At 43.7% G+C, this 19,549-nt stretch overlaps 1 protein-coding gene across 1 annotated transcript; it reads right to left on the bottom strand.

The window, feature by feature from the left end:
• Nucleotides 1-1,902: 1,902 nt before the first annotated feature.
• Nucleotides 1,903-19,549, bottom strand: LOC310995751 (protein NLRC3-like; the record flags this gene model as incomplete). Its single annotated transcript, XM_083984876.1, is given in 11 exon segments — nt 1,903-1,915; nt 2,014-2,081; nt 2,084-2,610; nt 2,763-2,809; nt 11,511-11,684; nt 11,775-11,948; nt 12,056-13,859; nt 14,013-14,238; nt 17,728-17,876; nt 19,323-19,417; nt 19,524-19,549. Coding segments are annotated over 11 exon segments (3,303 nt in total).

A 19,549-nucleotide genomic window follows, 5' to 3' on the forward strand; every position in this document is an offset into this window, starting at 1 on the left:
AGTGGAAATGCACCAAAAGTGTTCTACCGAGCGATTCAGTGACTGTAAGCAGCCTAACACTGCTACATTACTATTTACTGTTGCATTTTTCCGGTTCGGAGGTCGGATTTGCGAGTTCCGAGTGCAATCGAACGCAGCAAGCGCCGGGCCGGCTTGGATCATAACAAAGACAAATGCTGCATTTGCCCCACGGACACTATACTGTTGGCGATTTTTTTTGTAAATTTAGTTATGGCTCCCCCCGACCCATCTTTTGCATATTTCAGCTTATTTTATGCTATTACTGCTGTATTTGCGATAATGCTCCTTTAAGCCTTGTAATTGTCAGGAAGGGGGGAATTCAGGACCCAAATGCAGACTACAGAACACAGGCTTTATTTTACCTTGACAAGGCACCGGAACAAAGAAACACAGCATGGAACAACGTGGACATGGGTTGACAATGGCGCGACAAGAGACAATGGAAACACAGAGGATACACATGAGGGAACGAGACACAGGTGGTGCAATCAAACACAGGTGAGACACATGAGGTAATCAAACGGGCGGGAAACTTAACAGGAAGACAAGGATCAGACACAGACTTCAAAGTAAAACAGGAAACCAGTACATAACAGGGAAAATGAGACAAAACACAAAGGAAACAGGACCCAGAACTACAAATTAACACAAGAATCTACACAGGACAAGACAGTGACAAAACCCAAACTAAAAGCCGAGCCACAACGTGGCGGAGAACTTGGGGCATGACAGTAATTAACTGTAGCTACATGTATTTCCTGATCAGGGAAAATAAAATGTCACTGTGCACTAATCTGGCTACTTTGTATTTGCAACACAGTATAACAAACATGATTAAGAACTAATTATAGAAAAAAAAAGTGTCTGGGGTCACCAGAAATTTGTGGTGTCAAAATGGGGTCACAAGCCAAAAAAGGTTGGGAATCACTGTGTGATGGGGTTGACTCATAGCACATGACGTCACTGTGGGGGAAAAGAAAAAGTTGTGTCCCTACCAATGTTGAGAATGTCAGATCATCTTATTTTGACAAAGATATACAGTTGCAATAGAAAGTATGTGAACCATTTGGAATTTCCTAGTTTTCTGCTTGAATTGCTTTGCTTTCTAATGGGGAAATGTTCTGTAGACTTTTTTGTATTTTCTTTAATTAATACTTTTTTATTTTTAGTAATTTTTGTACGTATGGTGTAAAAATGGCGCTGCATAGCAGCATGTAAACATCATGTCAAAGGTGAAGTACAGTGGACGGAGCATCATGGTTTGGGGCTTTGCTCGGGCCTGGACAGTTTGGCATCATCCATCCATCATCAACAAAAAGAAAATCCAAATTTGGGTGTGGCCCAGTCAGAGCCCAGACCTGAATCCAATAGGGATGCTATGGAATGACCTCCAGCTGCTCCCGTCTCAGCAAAACAACATGCTCACGTTGCTGCAGAGTTGGTAAAACATGCATACAAACTATTTACATGTAGTATCATGTGTTGAAACTTGTGAAAGGTTATTTTATTGTGGTTCGTTCCGTGTTTTTGTGTCATTGTGTTTCTCGTGTGAAGGCTGTTACCGCGAGGTGTGTGTGTGGAAGACGGGCTGCTAGCAGACCGAGCTCAAACTTAGCGCCCTTGGAAGCAGAAGGAGGGAGGAGGAGACTAATGGTGTCAGTGGAGTGACAGAGTTTAATATAAAATCAGTAGAATGAATATTCTGAAGAATATACCGTTGATTGATCTTAGATCTGATTGACCTTAGTCTGAACTGAATCAGCTCAGTCGTCCTCACATTCAGAAACACCAAACACCGAGACTGATGCTTTTATTGTGAAAAGACAGGAACATCAGACTCTTACCAAAGTAAAAGTCACCATGGTTTTTATCCTGTATTAATCAACGCTTCCATCTTTAAAAGAAGAGGAAGAAGTTTAGAAGAATCACTGAGAAGAAATCAACAGATTTAATCCATGAATGTGAAAACGTGAGTGAGAGACAGAGACAGACATGTAGAGACTGAACTGTCTGTTCAACAGTGAGAAGGTTTCTGTGACAGGAGGAGACTCTGATTCACTCAACACAGACTCACTGAGGAACCAGACAACCAGGAGAACCAAAACCCAGGATACAGAGGTTGAGTGAAGGTGGTGTTGAAGGTGTAGATGTGGATCAGTGAGTCAGAGGAGACTCTGTAGAAGGACAGAGAGCCAGCAGGACAGTCCACATACACTGCTACTCTGTTAGAGACAGAGGAGGAGGAGGAGATACGTGTCTCTCTGTTATTGTGCCTGACCCAGTAACCACCACCAGAGCAGACCAGACTCCAGGACTGATCGTTCCATCCAAACACACAGTCTCTACTGTTTCCTTTCCTGCTGATTCCTCTGTAACTCACTGATATATAAACGTCTCCTCTGCACTCGACCTCCCAGTAACAGCGACCAGTCAGACCAGTTGAACACAGCAGCTGAGGTTGAAGGTCAAATCTGTCTGGATGATCAGGATATGACTGCTTCTTCTCCACATATGTCATCTTCCTGTTATTGTCAGACAGTTTGATCTTTGTGTTCACTGTGTTTGTGTCGATTGTGAGTCGACAGGAATCTGATGGAGAGAACAAGACACAGCTGCAGTTATTGATCATGTGATCAGTTATTGACAGTTTGATGAAGACTCATGAGGTCAGTGATGTGACAGTGTGAAGATGGTTGAATGTGCTGCTTTGTTTCCATGAATCAAAGTAAAAACAGACTTACACTTCCTCAGACCTGGTGTCAACCATGGGACTCCAGCAGGCTCCACCCTGAAAGGAGGAGGGGGGTCAGAGCAGCACGTTCTCTGTCAGCATGCACACATGGACATTACATGGCTCTCACACACACACTGTTTTATCACTGTGTTCGCATGGAGGCTGGTATGTATGGATGAACACTGAGCACAGAGAAGAAGGAGCTGGAGTCTTTATCTAGTGATGATACAGAGCAGGAGGAGACGAGTAGGAAACACTTCATCATGTGTTTTCTCCATGTGATGTCACTTCAGTGTGAGACACACACTTTCACTCTCTGACTCTCACTGATAAATGTGAGTGCAGAACGGCTGCAGATCCGCTCCGACACGTTACGTTTAAATTATAATCACCATTTGAGATTCCACCGACTACGTAACGGCTCCAGCATCCGGCAGCCCTCCGCAACACATACGCAGAGCTTCTATTTTTGCCGGACGCCAGAGCATGGTGCATCAGCACAGAGCAGGTCATCCAGGACAGGAAATTGTGTGCAAAATACATAATAAAACACCCGGTTAATTTTCAAAATAAAATACACCGTGTTTACAGCGGAGCATATTTCCTGCACTACACCTTGAAAATGTTGTAATGGGCAGCGACCGGCCTGAAGTCAGCAGCTCGGAGGTTTTCATTTCAAATCATTTACACCATGAACAAGGAAATAGTGATTGTAAAATCACAAAATATGCAGATGAACAGGTTAGCACTGAGTTGTGTCTCTACTACTCCTCTGGATTAAATTAATTGTTTTAGGTTTTGTGGTTCACTTTATGGAGACTACAACCTGCTATATTGCGCGATTATGAATGAATTTGTGGGATCTCGTGTTCCCGCTGTCTGGCGGAGCCGCAACAGTGCGGATCACGGATGGATCCGGTGGGTGTTGACGGACAGCGGAGTATGGAGCTGTTTTGGAGCGGAGCCGTTCCATATCCAGTGGAATCCCGGCGTCAAGCTGCACAAACACACGTCACCGCAAATAAGATGAAGACAACAGGTGGAGCTGACCAGCCCAGATATTCCACAATGCACCAAGGAGAAGAAGAAGATTATAGCTGCTGTGAAGCAATGGGTCAGGTCTGGGCTATTTTTGGCAAATTTTGGCAATTCTGTCACTGTGCAACAAACAGGGGAATAGGAAGACAGGATAGTTGATACCATAATGTTCATTATAAGTCTGAAAAGCTGGAAAAGCATAATAGGTCCCCTTTAAGACGTTTTACAGTTTTTGAGTGATGGATTATTTATATATATATATATATATATATATATATATATATATATATATATATATATATATATATATATATATATATATATATATATATATATATAGCCTCGTTTCCACTGCAGGAGTTCCTGGTAAAAGGAGGGGGTAGGAACTTCTACAGCAGGGGTGTCCAAACTTTTTGCAAAGATGGCCAGATTTGATGAGGTGAAAATGTGTGGGGGCCGAGTCGGCCGACCATTCAGCCTGACATCCTTTGAACCATTAACATTAAATGCAAATTAACTATTTAATAGCCTACTTTTTTTTTTTATTGCAAATGGCATTCTTTTCATTTCTTCACATAGATAAAATAACAAGTTTTTACCAAAATCACTCATCATTTTTCCTTGTCTGGAAAAAATTTTTTTTCAGGGAGCTTAAACATCTCTATGTTCATTTGAAACATTATAGTTTATATTATATTATATTATATTTTAGAAATGGGCTGGAAAGGGTTGTAGGCCTGTGACGATAAAACATTTTGCTGGATGATATATTGTCCCAAAATTATTGCTGATGAACAATATTCTCAACAAAATTGCACTGATTGCAATAGATATTGACCGTGTGTCATCACAGTAGATGAGTTGAGTAAGTGACTGAGCTGAGGCTGTGTATGTTGCTCTTAAGACGGGTGGGGTGGGGGTGTCAGCGGCGTGCAGTGGGTCTCTGCAGCGGGGACAACTCCGAGACACTGTGAGACTGACCTCACGGCAGCAGCGCTGCTCGTTGAAGACAGCAGTGATGACGTGCTTTCACGTCCGAGTCTCCAAACCAGAAACGTACAACACCGGAAAAGTCGCTAGATTTGTCGCTAGTCGCTTTTGTCAAAAAGAAAGTCATCAAGAGGGGTTGGAAAGTCGCCAAATTTAGCGAGAAAGTCGCCACAACACTGACGTTACCTTGCGTTGCTCCTCACATGCTGCACCAAGGGGGTAGATCGCACTACACGCAGGCGCAGCTCACAGTCGGCCATATTTGAACGGGCAAATTGCTCTGACTCTGGCTGCAGTTACAGTGCAGTAGATAGGTGATCCAGTCATCTTCATTAAAAAAACGATTCATAACTCTGTGAAAAATAAATCAGTATGTAGCTATTACTTTAACTATTTGCATAATGTCACTGTAATGTTACTTTTACAAAAAAAAGTACATGATTAAAATGATCCGTGATTTTAAGTATGCTGCATCATAACTGCATAGACTTTCATAAAAAATCAAACCGTTTTGAAATCGGACAAAAACTGAGCAAGTTGTGGTCATTATAGCAGAACATGCACCACAGGCTTAATGCTCTGAGGGAGAGAGTTGCCCGTCCCAAGATGGCCGCCGTACTGGCTACGCTTTGTCATTGGGAAACAGCGGTGGGTGAGTCATCTAGTTCTTATATATATCTATGTGCTGCACTGTGTGTGTGTGGTAGCGGCCCCGCCTCCCCCCACAGAGACAAAGATCCTGGATGACTGACAAGAGGCTTCACTACCTTCATTTCATTCCGCTATGGAACAAACGCGCCCAGGTGCTGAGACCGAGTCACAGAGTGAAGCCTCTTGTCATTCAGCCTGTTTGGAGGCCAGAGACGAGGAAAACAAACAGGCATGCACATAGCAATATATCGAGGCCGAAAAAAAAAAAATTGTACATGCTGGAGGGCCGCATATTATTGATTTTATGACAGAGGCTGCGTGCCGGTTGGAATTTGAAGGCGGGCCGCATTTGGCCCGCGGGCCGTAGTTTGGACATGCCTGTTCTACAGGAACTGTCCTCTCAATCGGCCCTCTCAGTGGCCGTGTCTCCACTGCAGACAGGACCCACCGGGCTCTGATGGCGATGTGCAACAGTTTCGGTCATTGCGTGGTCATTGTTAAAAAAAAAAAAAAGCTGTCTTGATCATCATGTAATCCCGTAAAAAAAATTTTTACCAGGCCTACTGCTACTCTCGTCTTTTACTGAGTTATTCTCTCTTTTTTTCCCTTCAGTTTTTCCGATTTTAGTAACGTTGGGTTATAAAAATGCATCTTATTTTGGGGCTTTCTCTTGGCGTCCCATGATCCTGCTTTGAGTCTGACCAATCAGCACAGAGTAAAATCTCAAACCCCACCAGGACTTCTTCAGGGCCGATCCAGGTACCGACCCCCAGGCAGGGACTCCGTTCGGCCCTGTAAAAGTTCCTGTAAACGGCCCTGTGGGGGAGGTTCCTGCAGTGGAGACACGCACCAACGGGGCTGGCCCCATAAAATTACCCCGAAGTTCCTGCAGTGGAAACGCGCCTAATAATATTTTTTTTTAAATGTACAAAAGTTCCTTCAATGTTAAAGGTACAATATGTAAGTATGTGGCCAAAAACTGTTACTGCAGTCAAATTCAAAACACAGCGATCTCGTTTTTTCTCCCAGCCGTAGCGGCAGCTCAGTGGAAGCAGACTGAGGCTGAAACGCCACTGACGCCGCCTTGACTGGGAGAGAGGGCTAGGTGGCGCAACATGTAAACACGTAAATTCAAAACATAAACATCATTTGCAGTCTGCAAAAAAAGATTTTTAATGCGAATACTCTGGCTGTACTATTGTTGTTGGTGAGTTCATCATGTTATATGAACATTATTCCTGAGTCTCTGTGACATATTAGGAGGATTTTACGGCCAGTTGCTTTTGATTTCTTACATACTGTACCTTTAAGGTTACAGTTTGATGAAAGTTGTGAAGCTGTAGCACATATGGTTGACTTGGTATGCTGTATTTTCATAGTTTTAAAATTTAGACGCTTGCTGTAGCACCACCATCAGGACTATTGTCTTGAGTTTACAGCAGGTAATCTGGCATGGGAAATTTGATCAGGGGTTCCTGAAGAACTGACCATTAACTAATAGTTAGTTAATCATTAGTTCCTCAGAAACTACTCCTCTGAAATTTGATCAGGGGTTCCTGAAGAACTGACCACCCTTAGCAAAAAGTAGTTTATTCAAGTTTACTACAAGTATACTCATTTTATAAAACTGAGGCAGTATACTTGAAAGTGTACTTTTGTAAACTTAAAATGACCTTATAAAGTATACTTCAATAAACTAAAATGTGGACTAGAAGTGTATATACTTAGTACACTAGGAGTATAGATGAATGTACTTGTTGTATTCTTAAAAGTGTACTTTTGTAAACTTAAAATGACCTATAAAGTATACTTTTATAAAATGTTCCAATTTAGTCAGAAGTATTAAATTAGTATACTTTCTATAATGCTACAAGTACATGGTCCATAGTATAGCGACTATCCTGCCCTCTTGTAGTCACTCTGCATGGGAGTGGGAGACTGTTTTTGACGCGCTCAATAAACACTGTCCGATGCGCTGGTCCAGGTTGGGTGAGGCTCCCGTTTAATAAACAAAAAGGTTACAACAAAATATTACTGAATTAATGCAAAAAGAAACTAATAAAGTGCTGTGGCTGGAAAACAAAGGAGTGAGCGTGGCGAGCGGTAAAAACCGCATGATCCTCCACCCCATGCGTCACCTGACTTCCTGCCCCGTGCTGATAAAGGAAACTCTATACTGCCACCCGTGGAGACCTGACGAAAACCCCAAAAGACAGACAAATAAACGTATGTGGCTCCTACACATAGTATACTTGCTATACTTATACTCAAGCATATTTAATAAAATGAACTTCAAATATACTACTTTTTTATAAGGGAATTAACTAATAGTTAATTAATCAGTAGTTCCTCAGTACTGTAATTTTGTGTACCTCAATTCCTCACTAACTACTCATTAGTTCCTCATTAGTTCTTCAATAGTTCTTCATTAACTACTCTACTTTTGTGTACCTTATTGTAAAGTGTTACCCTGTTCTGTTCTGGTGATACAAGTCAGTAGTCCTGAAATAGGTGTTTCTCTTCTATAAGACACATTCTTCTCGGAGACGCCGTCTTTCCGCATACGGGCTTCCTTCTCCTTCCAAATGGGGCAGAGCTCCGCGTGAAAAAGTTTATAGACCGAGGGAGAACCAGGGGGGTCTGACACAACACCGACAGGAGAAGCAGGAAACAAGCACGTCGCACCGAATACACACCGCTACAGCATCACTTTCGGTTGTGAAGTAATGGGTTTGTGCACGCAAGAGACCCATCTGAACGGCCCCCACGCACACACACACACATCCGCCCAGTGGCTCGCCTTTGACTTCAGCATCAACTTTTCTTTTTTTTTGGGACCAAGACATGCTGTCATCACTCCGTCTACTTTCTCTTTCCCTCTCGGACGCAGCAGGGTTAACAAACGATCTGATTGGCTCAATTGAGTGAAGTTGTCGTATTGACAACTAGAAAATTTCCTCTGGGGAAATTTTGAAAGGGCCACGGGGCTACTGCCGGTTTTACCATCTCTGTCAACATGGGAATCAAACCCACAACCTTAAAGGTACAGTATGTAAGAAATCTAAAGCAACTGGCTGTAAAATCTAGCCTGATGCATCAGCCGCTTACTTCATTACATTTCATATAGCGTCTGAACACGAGCCATAGGGATTCGTTTGCTTCCGGGAGGCGGTTGCTTACATTTGCTTCAACTAATCGCTGCTGCTTGGTGGTCACGTGTGCTATACACCGGTTAAGCTCATAGGTTAATCTTGAGCGCTTGAGTTCAACGTCATCGCCTTCACTTACCCGTCTGTTCGCTGATTGGTCCGTCCGCTCTGGCGGACGGAGCAAACCGAAACGCATTGCTAGTGTCCTGACTACATGTTTGAGGCAAATGAAATTTGCCGGAACCAGTAGGCGGCGCTAGCCTGGCTATGTAAAATCGTCCTAATATGTAACAGAGACTCAGGAATAATGTTCATATAACATACTGAACTCACCAACAACAATCCTACAGCCAAGATATTCGCATTAAAAAAAAATTTTTGCGGACCGCAAATCATGTTTATGTTTTGAATTTCTATGGTTGGCTTGTGTCGCCACCCAGCGCTCTCTCCCTGTCACAGCGTCTGTGGCATTTCAGCCTCCGGGTTGCCAGTTAGCTTCCACTGAGCTACTGTACAAATACGGCTGAGAGATAAAACGAGATCATGAAAAAAAAGATTGTGTTCTATTATCGGTTATTGGTCATATTTGCTTGATATCACACGGTAGAAGCGGCTTGTCGCTCTGTCGTTTAATAGGCTACACAGCTTGCTGTTGTGAGCATGTAGCCTAGTTAGTTTGAGCTGCTGCTAACGCTAAAGCTAAAGGGAAGAATTACAAAGTGAAAGTTAGAAAAGAGGGAGGAAATGTGGCGAAATGGAGCCGATGGTAAATGAAGTGATTGTGAACGTGTGGAGCGGTTCATGAGAGGAGTCTGTCCCGGTCAGGTCGCCTGTCTCCGGTCCTCATGTTTTATGATCCGACGTCAGAAAGTGGAGGAGAACCGGAGCGGCTCGCGTCGTTTATTCTGCGGTAAGACGTCTCATATGTTGGCTCATCTACGGCGTGATTAACACGCACTACGGCTCCGGTAGATGCGGGGTTATTGTGTGTGTGTCTGTGCGTGCGTGCGTGCGTGTGTGTGTGTGTCAGCGCTGCAGACACAGCGTCGGAGCGGTGAATGTAACAATAACTTGCAGATCACCTGAGTGACGTGAACTCCGCTCGTAGTTACTGTGAGCCAGAGCAATAAAACAGTGAGGTTGTTGATGAATATTTAGCTTTTTACTCTGCTTTGAGACTGAGTGAGTGAGCAGAGCGGAGGTTAGCGCGTCGCTGTCTCTGTCTGGCAACCTGGAGTCTGGTGGGTAGGGGAGGGGGGCAACGCGCTGCTGTGTTTTGAATTTGACTGCAGCAACAATTTTGGCCACATTCTTACATATCGTACCTTTAAGGTCAAGACAGAGCTGATCAGACACATGATCATCTTTCTATAAGTACTGATATGGAGGAGCTGTAATCACATTAGGTTAACTGTGTGTGTGTGTGTGTGTGTGTGTGTGTGTGTGTGTGTGTGTGTACGTTACCTGTGTGTTTTGATGTGTGTGTGTCTGTAACTGTTATCACATGAAGTTACCTGTGTGTGTTTGTGTGTGTGTGGGAGAGGAATGCGCGCATTTGTGTACGTTACCTGTGTGTTTTGATGTGTGTGTGTCTGTAACTGTAATCACATGAAGTTACCAGTGGGTGTTGGTGTGTGTGGTTGTGTTTGACAGTGACTTGAACTAAACCTGATGAAGGTGCCTGAAGCAATGGTATAAAAGTAAAAAAAAAAAAACATCCTGTATCAGTCTGATTTAGCTATGTGTATGTGTTTACAAACATTTAAACGAGCACCAGGTGGATTGTTTATGAAGTTAACGAGCTCTGGCCTGAGAATCACAGAGGTTACCACGGCAACTTGAGGTGGTTACCACGGTGATAGGGGCCCCCCAGGCTGAGGCAGACGGAAACGTCGAGAAAAAGAGCGATTTTCTGCGGTCTCGCATTTAGGCTTACTGTGACAAAACGGTAACTCCTATCAGAACAAAACACAGATCAACGGTGCTCTAAGGACTTCCTGAAAAATTTGGTACGATTTGGTGTTTCTACAGTAAATATTTTGGAGACACTGGCAGTTTTAAAACCATTCTGCTTCTCTCAGAAAATCTTTGTATTGGAGTCAATGAGGAGCAGAGACAGACGTGGCCGCACTCAGAGGCTGATTCTGTAAATTCTGTAAGTCTCTCTGATATTTTAAGCACATGGTGAGAGACAGAACAAGTTTGTCTACAATTTTCTGAAAAAATTATGTGTGTAGAGTGTAAATTGTGGCTGGGCCGAGTGTGGAAAGAGCTTCTGGGCTTTCTCCCACTCTAACTGATGATGTCACGCGCTCTGACACGAACATTCCGTGCAATACACAACCATTATAATCTCATAATTTCTCCAAAAATGATCATGGTCATTGATCAGGGATTGATCAAAAACTATGAGTAATACGCCAATACACAAGACTTGTGTCTACTGTTTAAAGTTCAAATGAAGTCTCTAGGTGAAAGTATGCCTGAGCAGTAGATGTTTGTTAAACTCCAATGATTGTTTTTTTCGCTCTTTTTTTTTCGCCCGTCCCATTGACTTCAATGCAAAATTTTGCGCAGTTTTGTAAATGTGCCTGGAACTGTGGAAACCTGCCTGTGAGGTCTTGGTGACGTGTGACATCTGCGCAAGCTCAGGGCGCATGAAAAATTGGAGGCATAGTGACAGGACCCTCAACTGTCACATATCTATCTATCTATCTATCTATCTATCTATCTATCTATCTATCTATCTATCTATCTATCTATCTATCTATCTATCTATCTATCTATCTATCTATCTATCTGATGTCATCAATGCATGGATCACCTGAGACAGATGTTAATACCAGGTGTGAACGGGGCCATAGAAAATGTTCCTGCTCCTCCTCCTCTATCAGACAGTGTGTGTGGCTGCAGCAGCCTCTCCATACCTGAGAGAGTCCAGTCTCCAGCCTGGATCCTCCAGTCCAGCAGACAGCAGCTTCACTCCTGAGGCTCCTGGATGATTGTAGCTCAGGTCCAGCTCTCTCAGATGGGAGGGGTTGGAGCTCAGAGCTGAGGCCAGAGAAGCACAGCCTTCCTCTGTGACCAGACATCCTGACAGACTGAACACACACAACAACACACAGGAACCCTCTGTCAACACCTGCTGCTGTGTTCAAGTATCATCAGAAAACACCTGGATGGATCCTCACCTGAGAGTCTCCAGTCTACAGTGTGGACTCTCCAGTCCAGCAGACAGCAGCTTCACTCCTGAGTCGTGCAGGTTGTTGGTATTCAGGTCCAGGTGTCTCAGACTAGAGGACTGGGAGCTGAGGACGGAGGACAGAGCTTCACAGCTTCTCTCTGAGAGGTTACAGTTGCTCAGTCTGGAGAGATGATCATGAGGAAAGAAAGGAATTTAATATCTGACCTGTTGCCAGAACAAAAGGGTTTTTATGTAATGATATATAAATCCAACTATCTCTACACTTACAGAGCTTTGTTAGAGGCTTTGACCACTGGCAGCAGCCTCAGAAGAGCCTCCTCTGAAGCAGAGTATTTCTTCAGGTCAAACTCATCCAGATCTTCTTCTGATGACAGTAAGATGAAGACGAGAGCCGACCACTGAGCAGGAGACAGTTCATCTGTGGAGAGACGTCCTGATCTCAGGGACTGTTGGATCTTCTCCACTAGCGAGCGATCATTCAGTTCATTCAGACAGTGGAACAGGTTGATGCTTCTCTCTGCAGAGGGAGTCTCTTCAATCTTCTTCTTGATGTACTGGACTGTTTCCTGATTGGACCGTGAGTCACTTCCTGTCTTTGTCATCAGACCTCGTAGGAGATTCTGATTGGTCTTCAGTGAAAGACCCAGGAGGAAGCGGAGGAACAAGTCCAGGTGTCCATTTGGACTCTGTAAGGCCTCGTCCACAGCGCTCTGGTAGAAGTTTGTCTCTGCAGATTTGACTCCTGTTGTTTCAGTCTTCTTGGAGGTTGTTTGTTGTTGTGACATCAGGTTGAGTCCAGAGTTGATGAAGGTCAGATGGACATGAAGAGCAGCCAGAAACTCCTGAACACTCAGATGGACGAAGCAGAACACCTTGTCCTGGTACAGGCCTCTCTCCTCTTTAAAGATCTGTGTGAACACTCCTGAGTACACTGAGGCTGCTGTGATATCGATGCCACACTCTGTCAGGTCTGATTCATAGAAGATCAGGTTTCCTTTCTGCAGCTGCTCAAAAGCCAGTTTTCCCAGAGACTCAATCATCTTCCTGCTGTCAGGACTCCAGTGTGGATCTGTCTCAGCTCCTCCATCATACTTGACCTTCTTCAGTTTGGACTGAACCACCAGGAAGTGGATGTACATCTCAGTCAGGGTCTTGGGCAGCTCTCCTCCCTCTCTGGTCTTCAACAGCTCCTCCAGAACTGTAGCAGTGATCCAGCAGAAGACTGGGATGTGACACATGATGTGGAGGCTTCGTGAGGTCTTGATGTGGGAGATGATCTTTCTGGCCTGCTGCTCATCTCTGAACCTCTTCCTGAAGTAGTGCTCCTTCTGTGGGTCAGTGAACCCTCTGACCTCTGTCACCATGTCAACACAGTAAGGAGGGATCTGATTGGCTGCTGCAGGTCGTGTGGTTATCCAGAGGCGAGCAGAGGGAAGCAGGTTCCCCCTGATGAGGTTGGTCAGCAGCACGTTGACTGAGGTGGACTCTGTCACATCAGTCAGGATCTCAGTGTTGTGGAAGTCCAGAGGAAGTCGACACTCATCCAGACCATCAAAGATGAAGACGACCTGGAACTGATCAAACCTGCAGATTCCTGCTTCTTTGGTTTCAGAGAAGAAGTGATGAACAAGTTCCACCAAGCTGAACTTTTTCTCTTTCAGCACATTCAGCTCTCTGAAGGTGAAGGGAAATGTGAAGTGTATGTTCTGGTTGTCTTTGTCTTCAGCCCAGTCCAGAGTGAACTTATGTGTTAAGACTGTTTTCCCAATGCCAGCCACTCCCTTTGTCATCACTGTTCTGATTGGTCGGTCTCTTCCAGGTGGGGCTTTAAAGATGTCTTCTTGTCTGATGGTTGTTTCTGGTCTGTCTGGTTTCCTGGACGCTGTTTCAATCTGTCTGACCTCATGTTCATCATTGACCCCTCCAGCCCCTCCCTCTGTGATGTAGAGCTCTGTGTAGATCTTGTTCAGAAGGGTTGGGTTTCCTGCTTTAGAGATCCCCTCAAACACACACTGGAACTTCTTCTTCAGGACAGATTTGAGTTTACGTCCACAAACTGGAGCAAAATATTCTGAATGAAAACACAAGAAATGAGATCAATAAGAAAATATAACATTTTAATTCCTCTAAATTACGACTATATGAACACATTTCCCTCCATGTGTTGATGTCAGTGAATGTCTCATTTGTCCATCATGTTGAATCTTTAGAGAAATCCTCTTACTCCTCTGCAGACGCTCAGCCAGCTCCTCCTGCTTCATCCTCCTCAGGAAGTTCACTGTGATCTTCACTAACGCCTCTCTGTTGCTCCTCCTCCTCTGCTCTTCATCCTCACCATCCAACACCTCCACAACCTCACTCTGACTCTTTGAGGATTCTGGGTGATCTGGACTCAGATCCTTGTGGATCTTCTTCAGCTCCTTCTTGACAAAAGTGACCATGTTCTCCTCCAGCAGCTGGAACAGAAACTCTATGAGTGACAGCATCAAACTAAAATCATGGAGCCAAACATCAGATCCATGTTGGACAGACTGATAATCCACTGGTGTCAAAGTGCAGCATGGAGATTATTGTGAACACAACAGATGTAACAGCAGCTGTTGGACATGTCCTCACCATAAATATGGAGTCCAGGTGTGTTCGATGCTGCTGGGCAGACTGACCACTGGGAACCTCTGAGCTCTCCTGGTCCACTCTGTGGAGGAATCAGTGTCAAGTCAACATCAGTACAGAGCAGTGGCGGCCGGTCAATAGGGGGCGTGTTGGGTAAAGGAAAAAGGTAAAGCACTGAAAAAAGGAAAAGGACACTGAGCTTTGTGACAGTAGAAAGAAAAGGAGAAGGGAGGGGCGAGTGAGCTAGACAGAGAGTGTGCTCAATGATATAATGTAGTAGATTTGTGTGTAGCCACCTGCAGGGGGAGTCAAGGCCGGGTGAAGTAGATAACGGGCGTCAGAAAAAACTGTGTAGCGCCAATGAAGCTGAACTTGGGATGAACCCCAACACGTGCCATAGTAAGACACGTCCATGAAGGCGGGGATTAGCATCGTGCGATGTCGTATAATTTTAGTTGAACAAATCAGCGGGGTAGATCGCAGTCGAACCATTTTCGTCAACCGTCATTTGAATAGAAGGGAGGAATCGTAAATAAAAAGCGAAGACAAAGAGATAGCAACTTAGTCTGGTCCGGAACAGGCTCGGGTTTATGTCCATTTTTTCTAAGTGGCGTAAACTCTACTGCACCAAAGCTCAGTCTACTCTGATCGCCTTGTGGAGCTATTCTGATACTCTGATGGGATTTTTCTTATAACTTTGATGAACAACTTTTATAATCTTTGAGCATATTCGATACCATTATTTTGTACTAATTACATGTTGGAATAAAAGGATCCTTGATCGCAGCTGGCCCTGTTTTGGATCTTATTTTTCCTCCGACAGGCGCTAGGGCGCCGCCCCCATCAAAATTTCAGGAAATAAGTGTAGACCAGTGTGCGAAATACCCATCAATATTCGGGGGGGTCCCTAACTCGCGATTGTTGCGCAATACCGTTTTTTTTTTTCTTTTTATAAAGTAGGACTATAACATTACAATAAGCCAAGAAAATTAGCCTATAGCCTAAAAAGGAGAGGCAAAGTTGTGCATTACAATGCAGAAAGTAATTGATAAAATTTGACACAGTTGACCACTTGGTCCTGTGCCAGAGACTGCGAGATATTGGAATGTCTTCAAAAGCTGTCATGTGGTTTGGAAACTACTTGAGCGGCAGAACACAAAGTGTTCAGGTTGATGGTGTATCCTCCAAACCTTTGTTGACTCAAAATGGTGTCCCCCAGGGGTCCATATTGGGTCCCATTCTATTTACTATTTATATAAATGTCTTGTGTCAAAATGTAAATGATGCCAAATTTCACTTTTATGCAGATGACACTATTTTGTACTGTTCTGCTTCATCATTAACAAGTGCCATACAAAAGCTACAATCTGCTTTTAATGTCGTTCAGAGTAATCTTAATCAATTAAGACTTGTGCTCAATTCTGACAAAACTAAATTGATGTGCTTTTCAAAATCAGGGAAGACAGATGATGCTTGTCAGATTGTTATACAAAATGAAAAAGTGATTGAACGAGTTTCAGTCTACAAGTACTTGGGATTTTACTTGGATGAAAATCTGTCTTTTAAATATCATATTGAGTGTCTTACAAAGAAACTCAGGGTTAAACTTGGTTTCTATTATAGAAACAAAAGTTGTTTCTCCTTTAATGCGAGAAAAAGACTGATTCAGGCAACTTTTGTATCAATACTTGACTATGGTGATATCTTATACATGCATGCAAATCTCTCCTCTCTGAAAATGCTGGATTCGGTGTATCATGCAGCATTAAGATTTGTAACAGATTTAGGTTTTCGTACTCATCACTGTAGTCTTTATGAGAGTGTTGGTTGGTCTTCTTTGTACAATCGTAGATGGGAACACTGGTATTGTTTCCTTTATAAGGCCGTCCTGTGTGACTTGCCTCCTTATTTGTGTTCTCTCTTGGTTCCTAAAGTCAACACCAGAAGCTGTCGTCTCAGGCACGATAGATTGATAATGTATACTATTCCTCGTACACGGACTGTCTTTGGGGAAAGTGCCTTCAAAGCATTTGCACCCTCGTCCTGGTATAAATTACAGAGTCATCTTAAATTGGATTATCTCCCAAGTATGGAAGATTTTAAAGCTAGGATCAAGGACTATTTAACTACTGAATGCACATGTTCTCTCACCGAACGCAGCTGGTGATTATAATGTATTGATGCGATTTGCTGTTATTGTTTTAGCTGTTTTTATGTTTGTTTTGTTGATGTTTAAATGTGGATGTACTGTGCTGCTTTCTTGGCCAGGACCCCCTTGCAAAAGAGATTCTGAATCTCAATGGGATTATTCCTGGTTAAATAAAGGTTAAATAAAAATAAAAAAAAAAATAGACGACAATTCAATAAATAAAAGACAATAATTGGCACCACACTGGCGCACTTGAACAATGAATAAATGCCAGGTATAGGAGACTGGCGCGATCAGGGCAATGCAGAAACGAATAGACAATAAATAAAATACAATAATTAAAATGAATGAAAGACACCAAACTCGTGCACTCAAATAACAACTGTATAAATCTGGAGATCAGAGACTGGCGTGCAATTATGTGCACGAGATCCTCAGCCTGCAACTATGACCGATCATGTAACCTTATCTAACCATCCATCTGGCAAATACGTTTAAACACAGCATTGAACACATCCACAAATCACATTCGTATAACGGGCCATCATGAAAATTGAAAAAGCACAGACAAATAGCTCACAACAGGCGCCTGGCCAAACAACACCACTGGGGGTTCAGGCCATATGCTGAAGCAGGCTAGCCTCTTACCTCAAGTTATTTTCCTGCCTTAAAGGGACAACGAGGAGTTTCTATTCGGTTATAAAAAAGTCTCACGTTAATGTGGATGAATCTCCGCTACCCACACTTGTTAATGGGCCCATTTTCGATAAATACATAGTTCTGTCTCTATCGTTATTTTGTTATTATTAGTGGTGGCGGAAATGCTGGTCGAGCCGACCAGCGTTTCCTTCGTGGCGAGTCATGAGAATAACGCCGCCAAATCGCCGTTTATGGTCGGAACTACGGTGGTATGTGAACCTCTTTGAACCTCTGACTTCAATTATTGATGAATGAAAACATGAGTCCGTCTTGCGCCCGGTCAAAGAAATGTACGGTGCGCGCGGAGGCTCATAAATGTAGCGTGAAAACGCTTCGCTTTTCCGAAACTCCTCGTTGTCCCTTTAATGTCAAGCCAAGGGTTGCGGTATTTCCATTACCCCACCTGCTTAGGTGTAAAAAAAAAAAAGAAAAAAAAAAGCGGCCAATCACCAGTGCTAGCAGCAGGGGCTGCGGCTACGTCTTCAGAGCACTCGGCCTCAACTTCACTTTCTTCGGCAGAGGGTGGAGAGGAACGGGATCCTCTGTTCTGATAGCGAGTGGGCTCGACTCTTGCGCTGGGCTGGCGCACATGGCTAATTTGCATAATGCGCAGGTGACACGGTTCAGCTTAATGTTAAACGAATAAATGTTTTGAATTATGAATACTGGACATGGTGATCTTAAACACATTTAATTGACCACAATAAAATTATTATATTATATTATATTATTTATTTTTTGACAAGATTGAGACCCCCCTCAGATTTTGCTTTTGAGTCTTTCAGGGGGTCTCAAGGGGTTAATCGGGGGGGTCCGACCCCCCCAAACCCCCCCGTATTTCGCACTATGGTGTAGACACAGTAAACATAAATAACATAATAAAAAGTAATTACCATATCTGTTCAGTGTTCACTCATACAATGGGTTTTACTTTGAAATTTGTAAGCCTTTCCATTCCATATTGGGTTTATTCTGGGTTGTTTCATACATTTCAATAGCGAGGGGCGCCGGCCTAATGAGTGTGTATGTGGGCTCTTAAACTTTTGGCTTCCATGTGACTTCATGCTGGTCTCTACTTCAAGATTCTCCTCCGGGCGCAGCTCTCTGTGCCCGTGGCCAATCAGCGCGTTTGGGTCATTTTTTCATCCAATCGGATTGATTCATGATAGGCTACCTGTCAATCAAAGTCACTCCCCTGGCAGCGGAGACGTGCCTGTCACTCAAACAGCTACAGACGCACCCGCGTGCACACGGAGCAGACAGACAACAACAACAAGACAGGAGACAATGGCGGCGGCCGCAGCAAAAGAAAAATCAGTTGTTTCTTTACGAAATAATCCTTCCATGAGGCGTTCGCTGGAGTAAAAAAAAAAAAGGATAAAGGAGCTTGGACCGGAGCAACCTGACTTAAAAATCCTGCAGCAGGCAAGTGGCCGAGGAGGGAGTTACACGACGCTTCTCCCGTCTGTGTCATGCCAAACACAGCTGAGGGATGTACTGCGAAGCCAGTTTAGTGAGTTCAGTGTGATCTCTCCCTCCGTACAAACGCTCCATTCTGATCCAGCTCCACTGGACTTTCAAAGTAAAGGTGACGCAGCTGTAAATGGGTTAAATAGTGAAACAGCGGCACCTTTATAGCCGATTTTATGATTAAACTCTGAACTTGGTCGGGACCACAGGTTATGAGCTAAGCACAAGTTACCATGGTGATCTAGCCGGGTTAAAAGAGAGCCACCTTTGTAGTACAGGAGAGCCCGGCTTTAGACTCAACATACCTCGCTAACACACTAAACTGGCTTCGCAGTACACCCCTCTGGCTGGATGTTCAGTTAGCAATGCTCTTTATTTATCTTATTTATCTGACGCCCCCCCCAATTTATTTTAGCACCAGCCGCCACTGGTACAGAGAGATAATACAAGATGGACTTTATATGTCCCCTGAGGATGTTCACAACAGACAGAGAAACTTTGGTTTCAGACCTGGTCCAACAACACATCGTACAAACTGGTTCTTTTCTACAATAACGTGAGTTTGACTGTCAATTACAGCTTACATCTGATCAGCTGATCCACGTCCTCCTTTAAAGTCAATGAGTCGCTTGTTTGAGTCGTCGCTCTTTAAAGACAGACAGCTGGGTTCAGGAGAGTCTGGTCTCTGCTGCTGGATCCTGAAACAACAACACAACTCATGTTACATAGTTTAAACCAACACTAAGGAACTTTTCAACCTTCATATAATATTTTCATAACTTTTGTGATGGTACATCAACTTACAACAGGTTTAATGACACCTCTGTCAT

This window comes from Trachurus trachurus (assembly GCF_905171665.1).
Source record: "Trachurus trachurus genome assembly, chromosome: 13".
Lineage (NCBI taxonomy): Eukaryota > Metazoa > Chordata > Actinopteri > Carangiformes > Carangidae > Trachurus > Trachurus trachurus.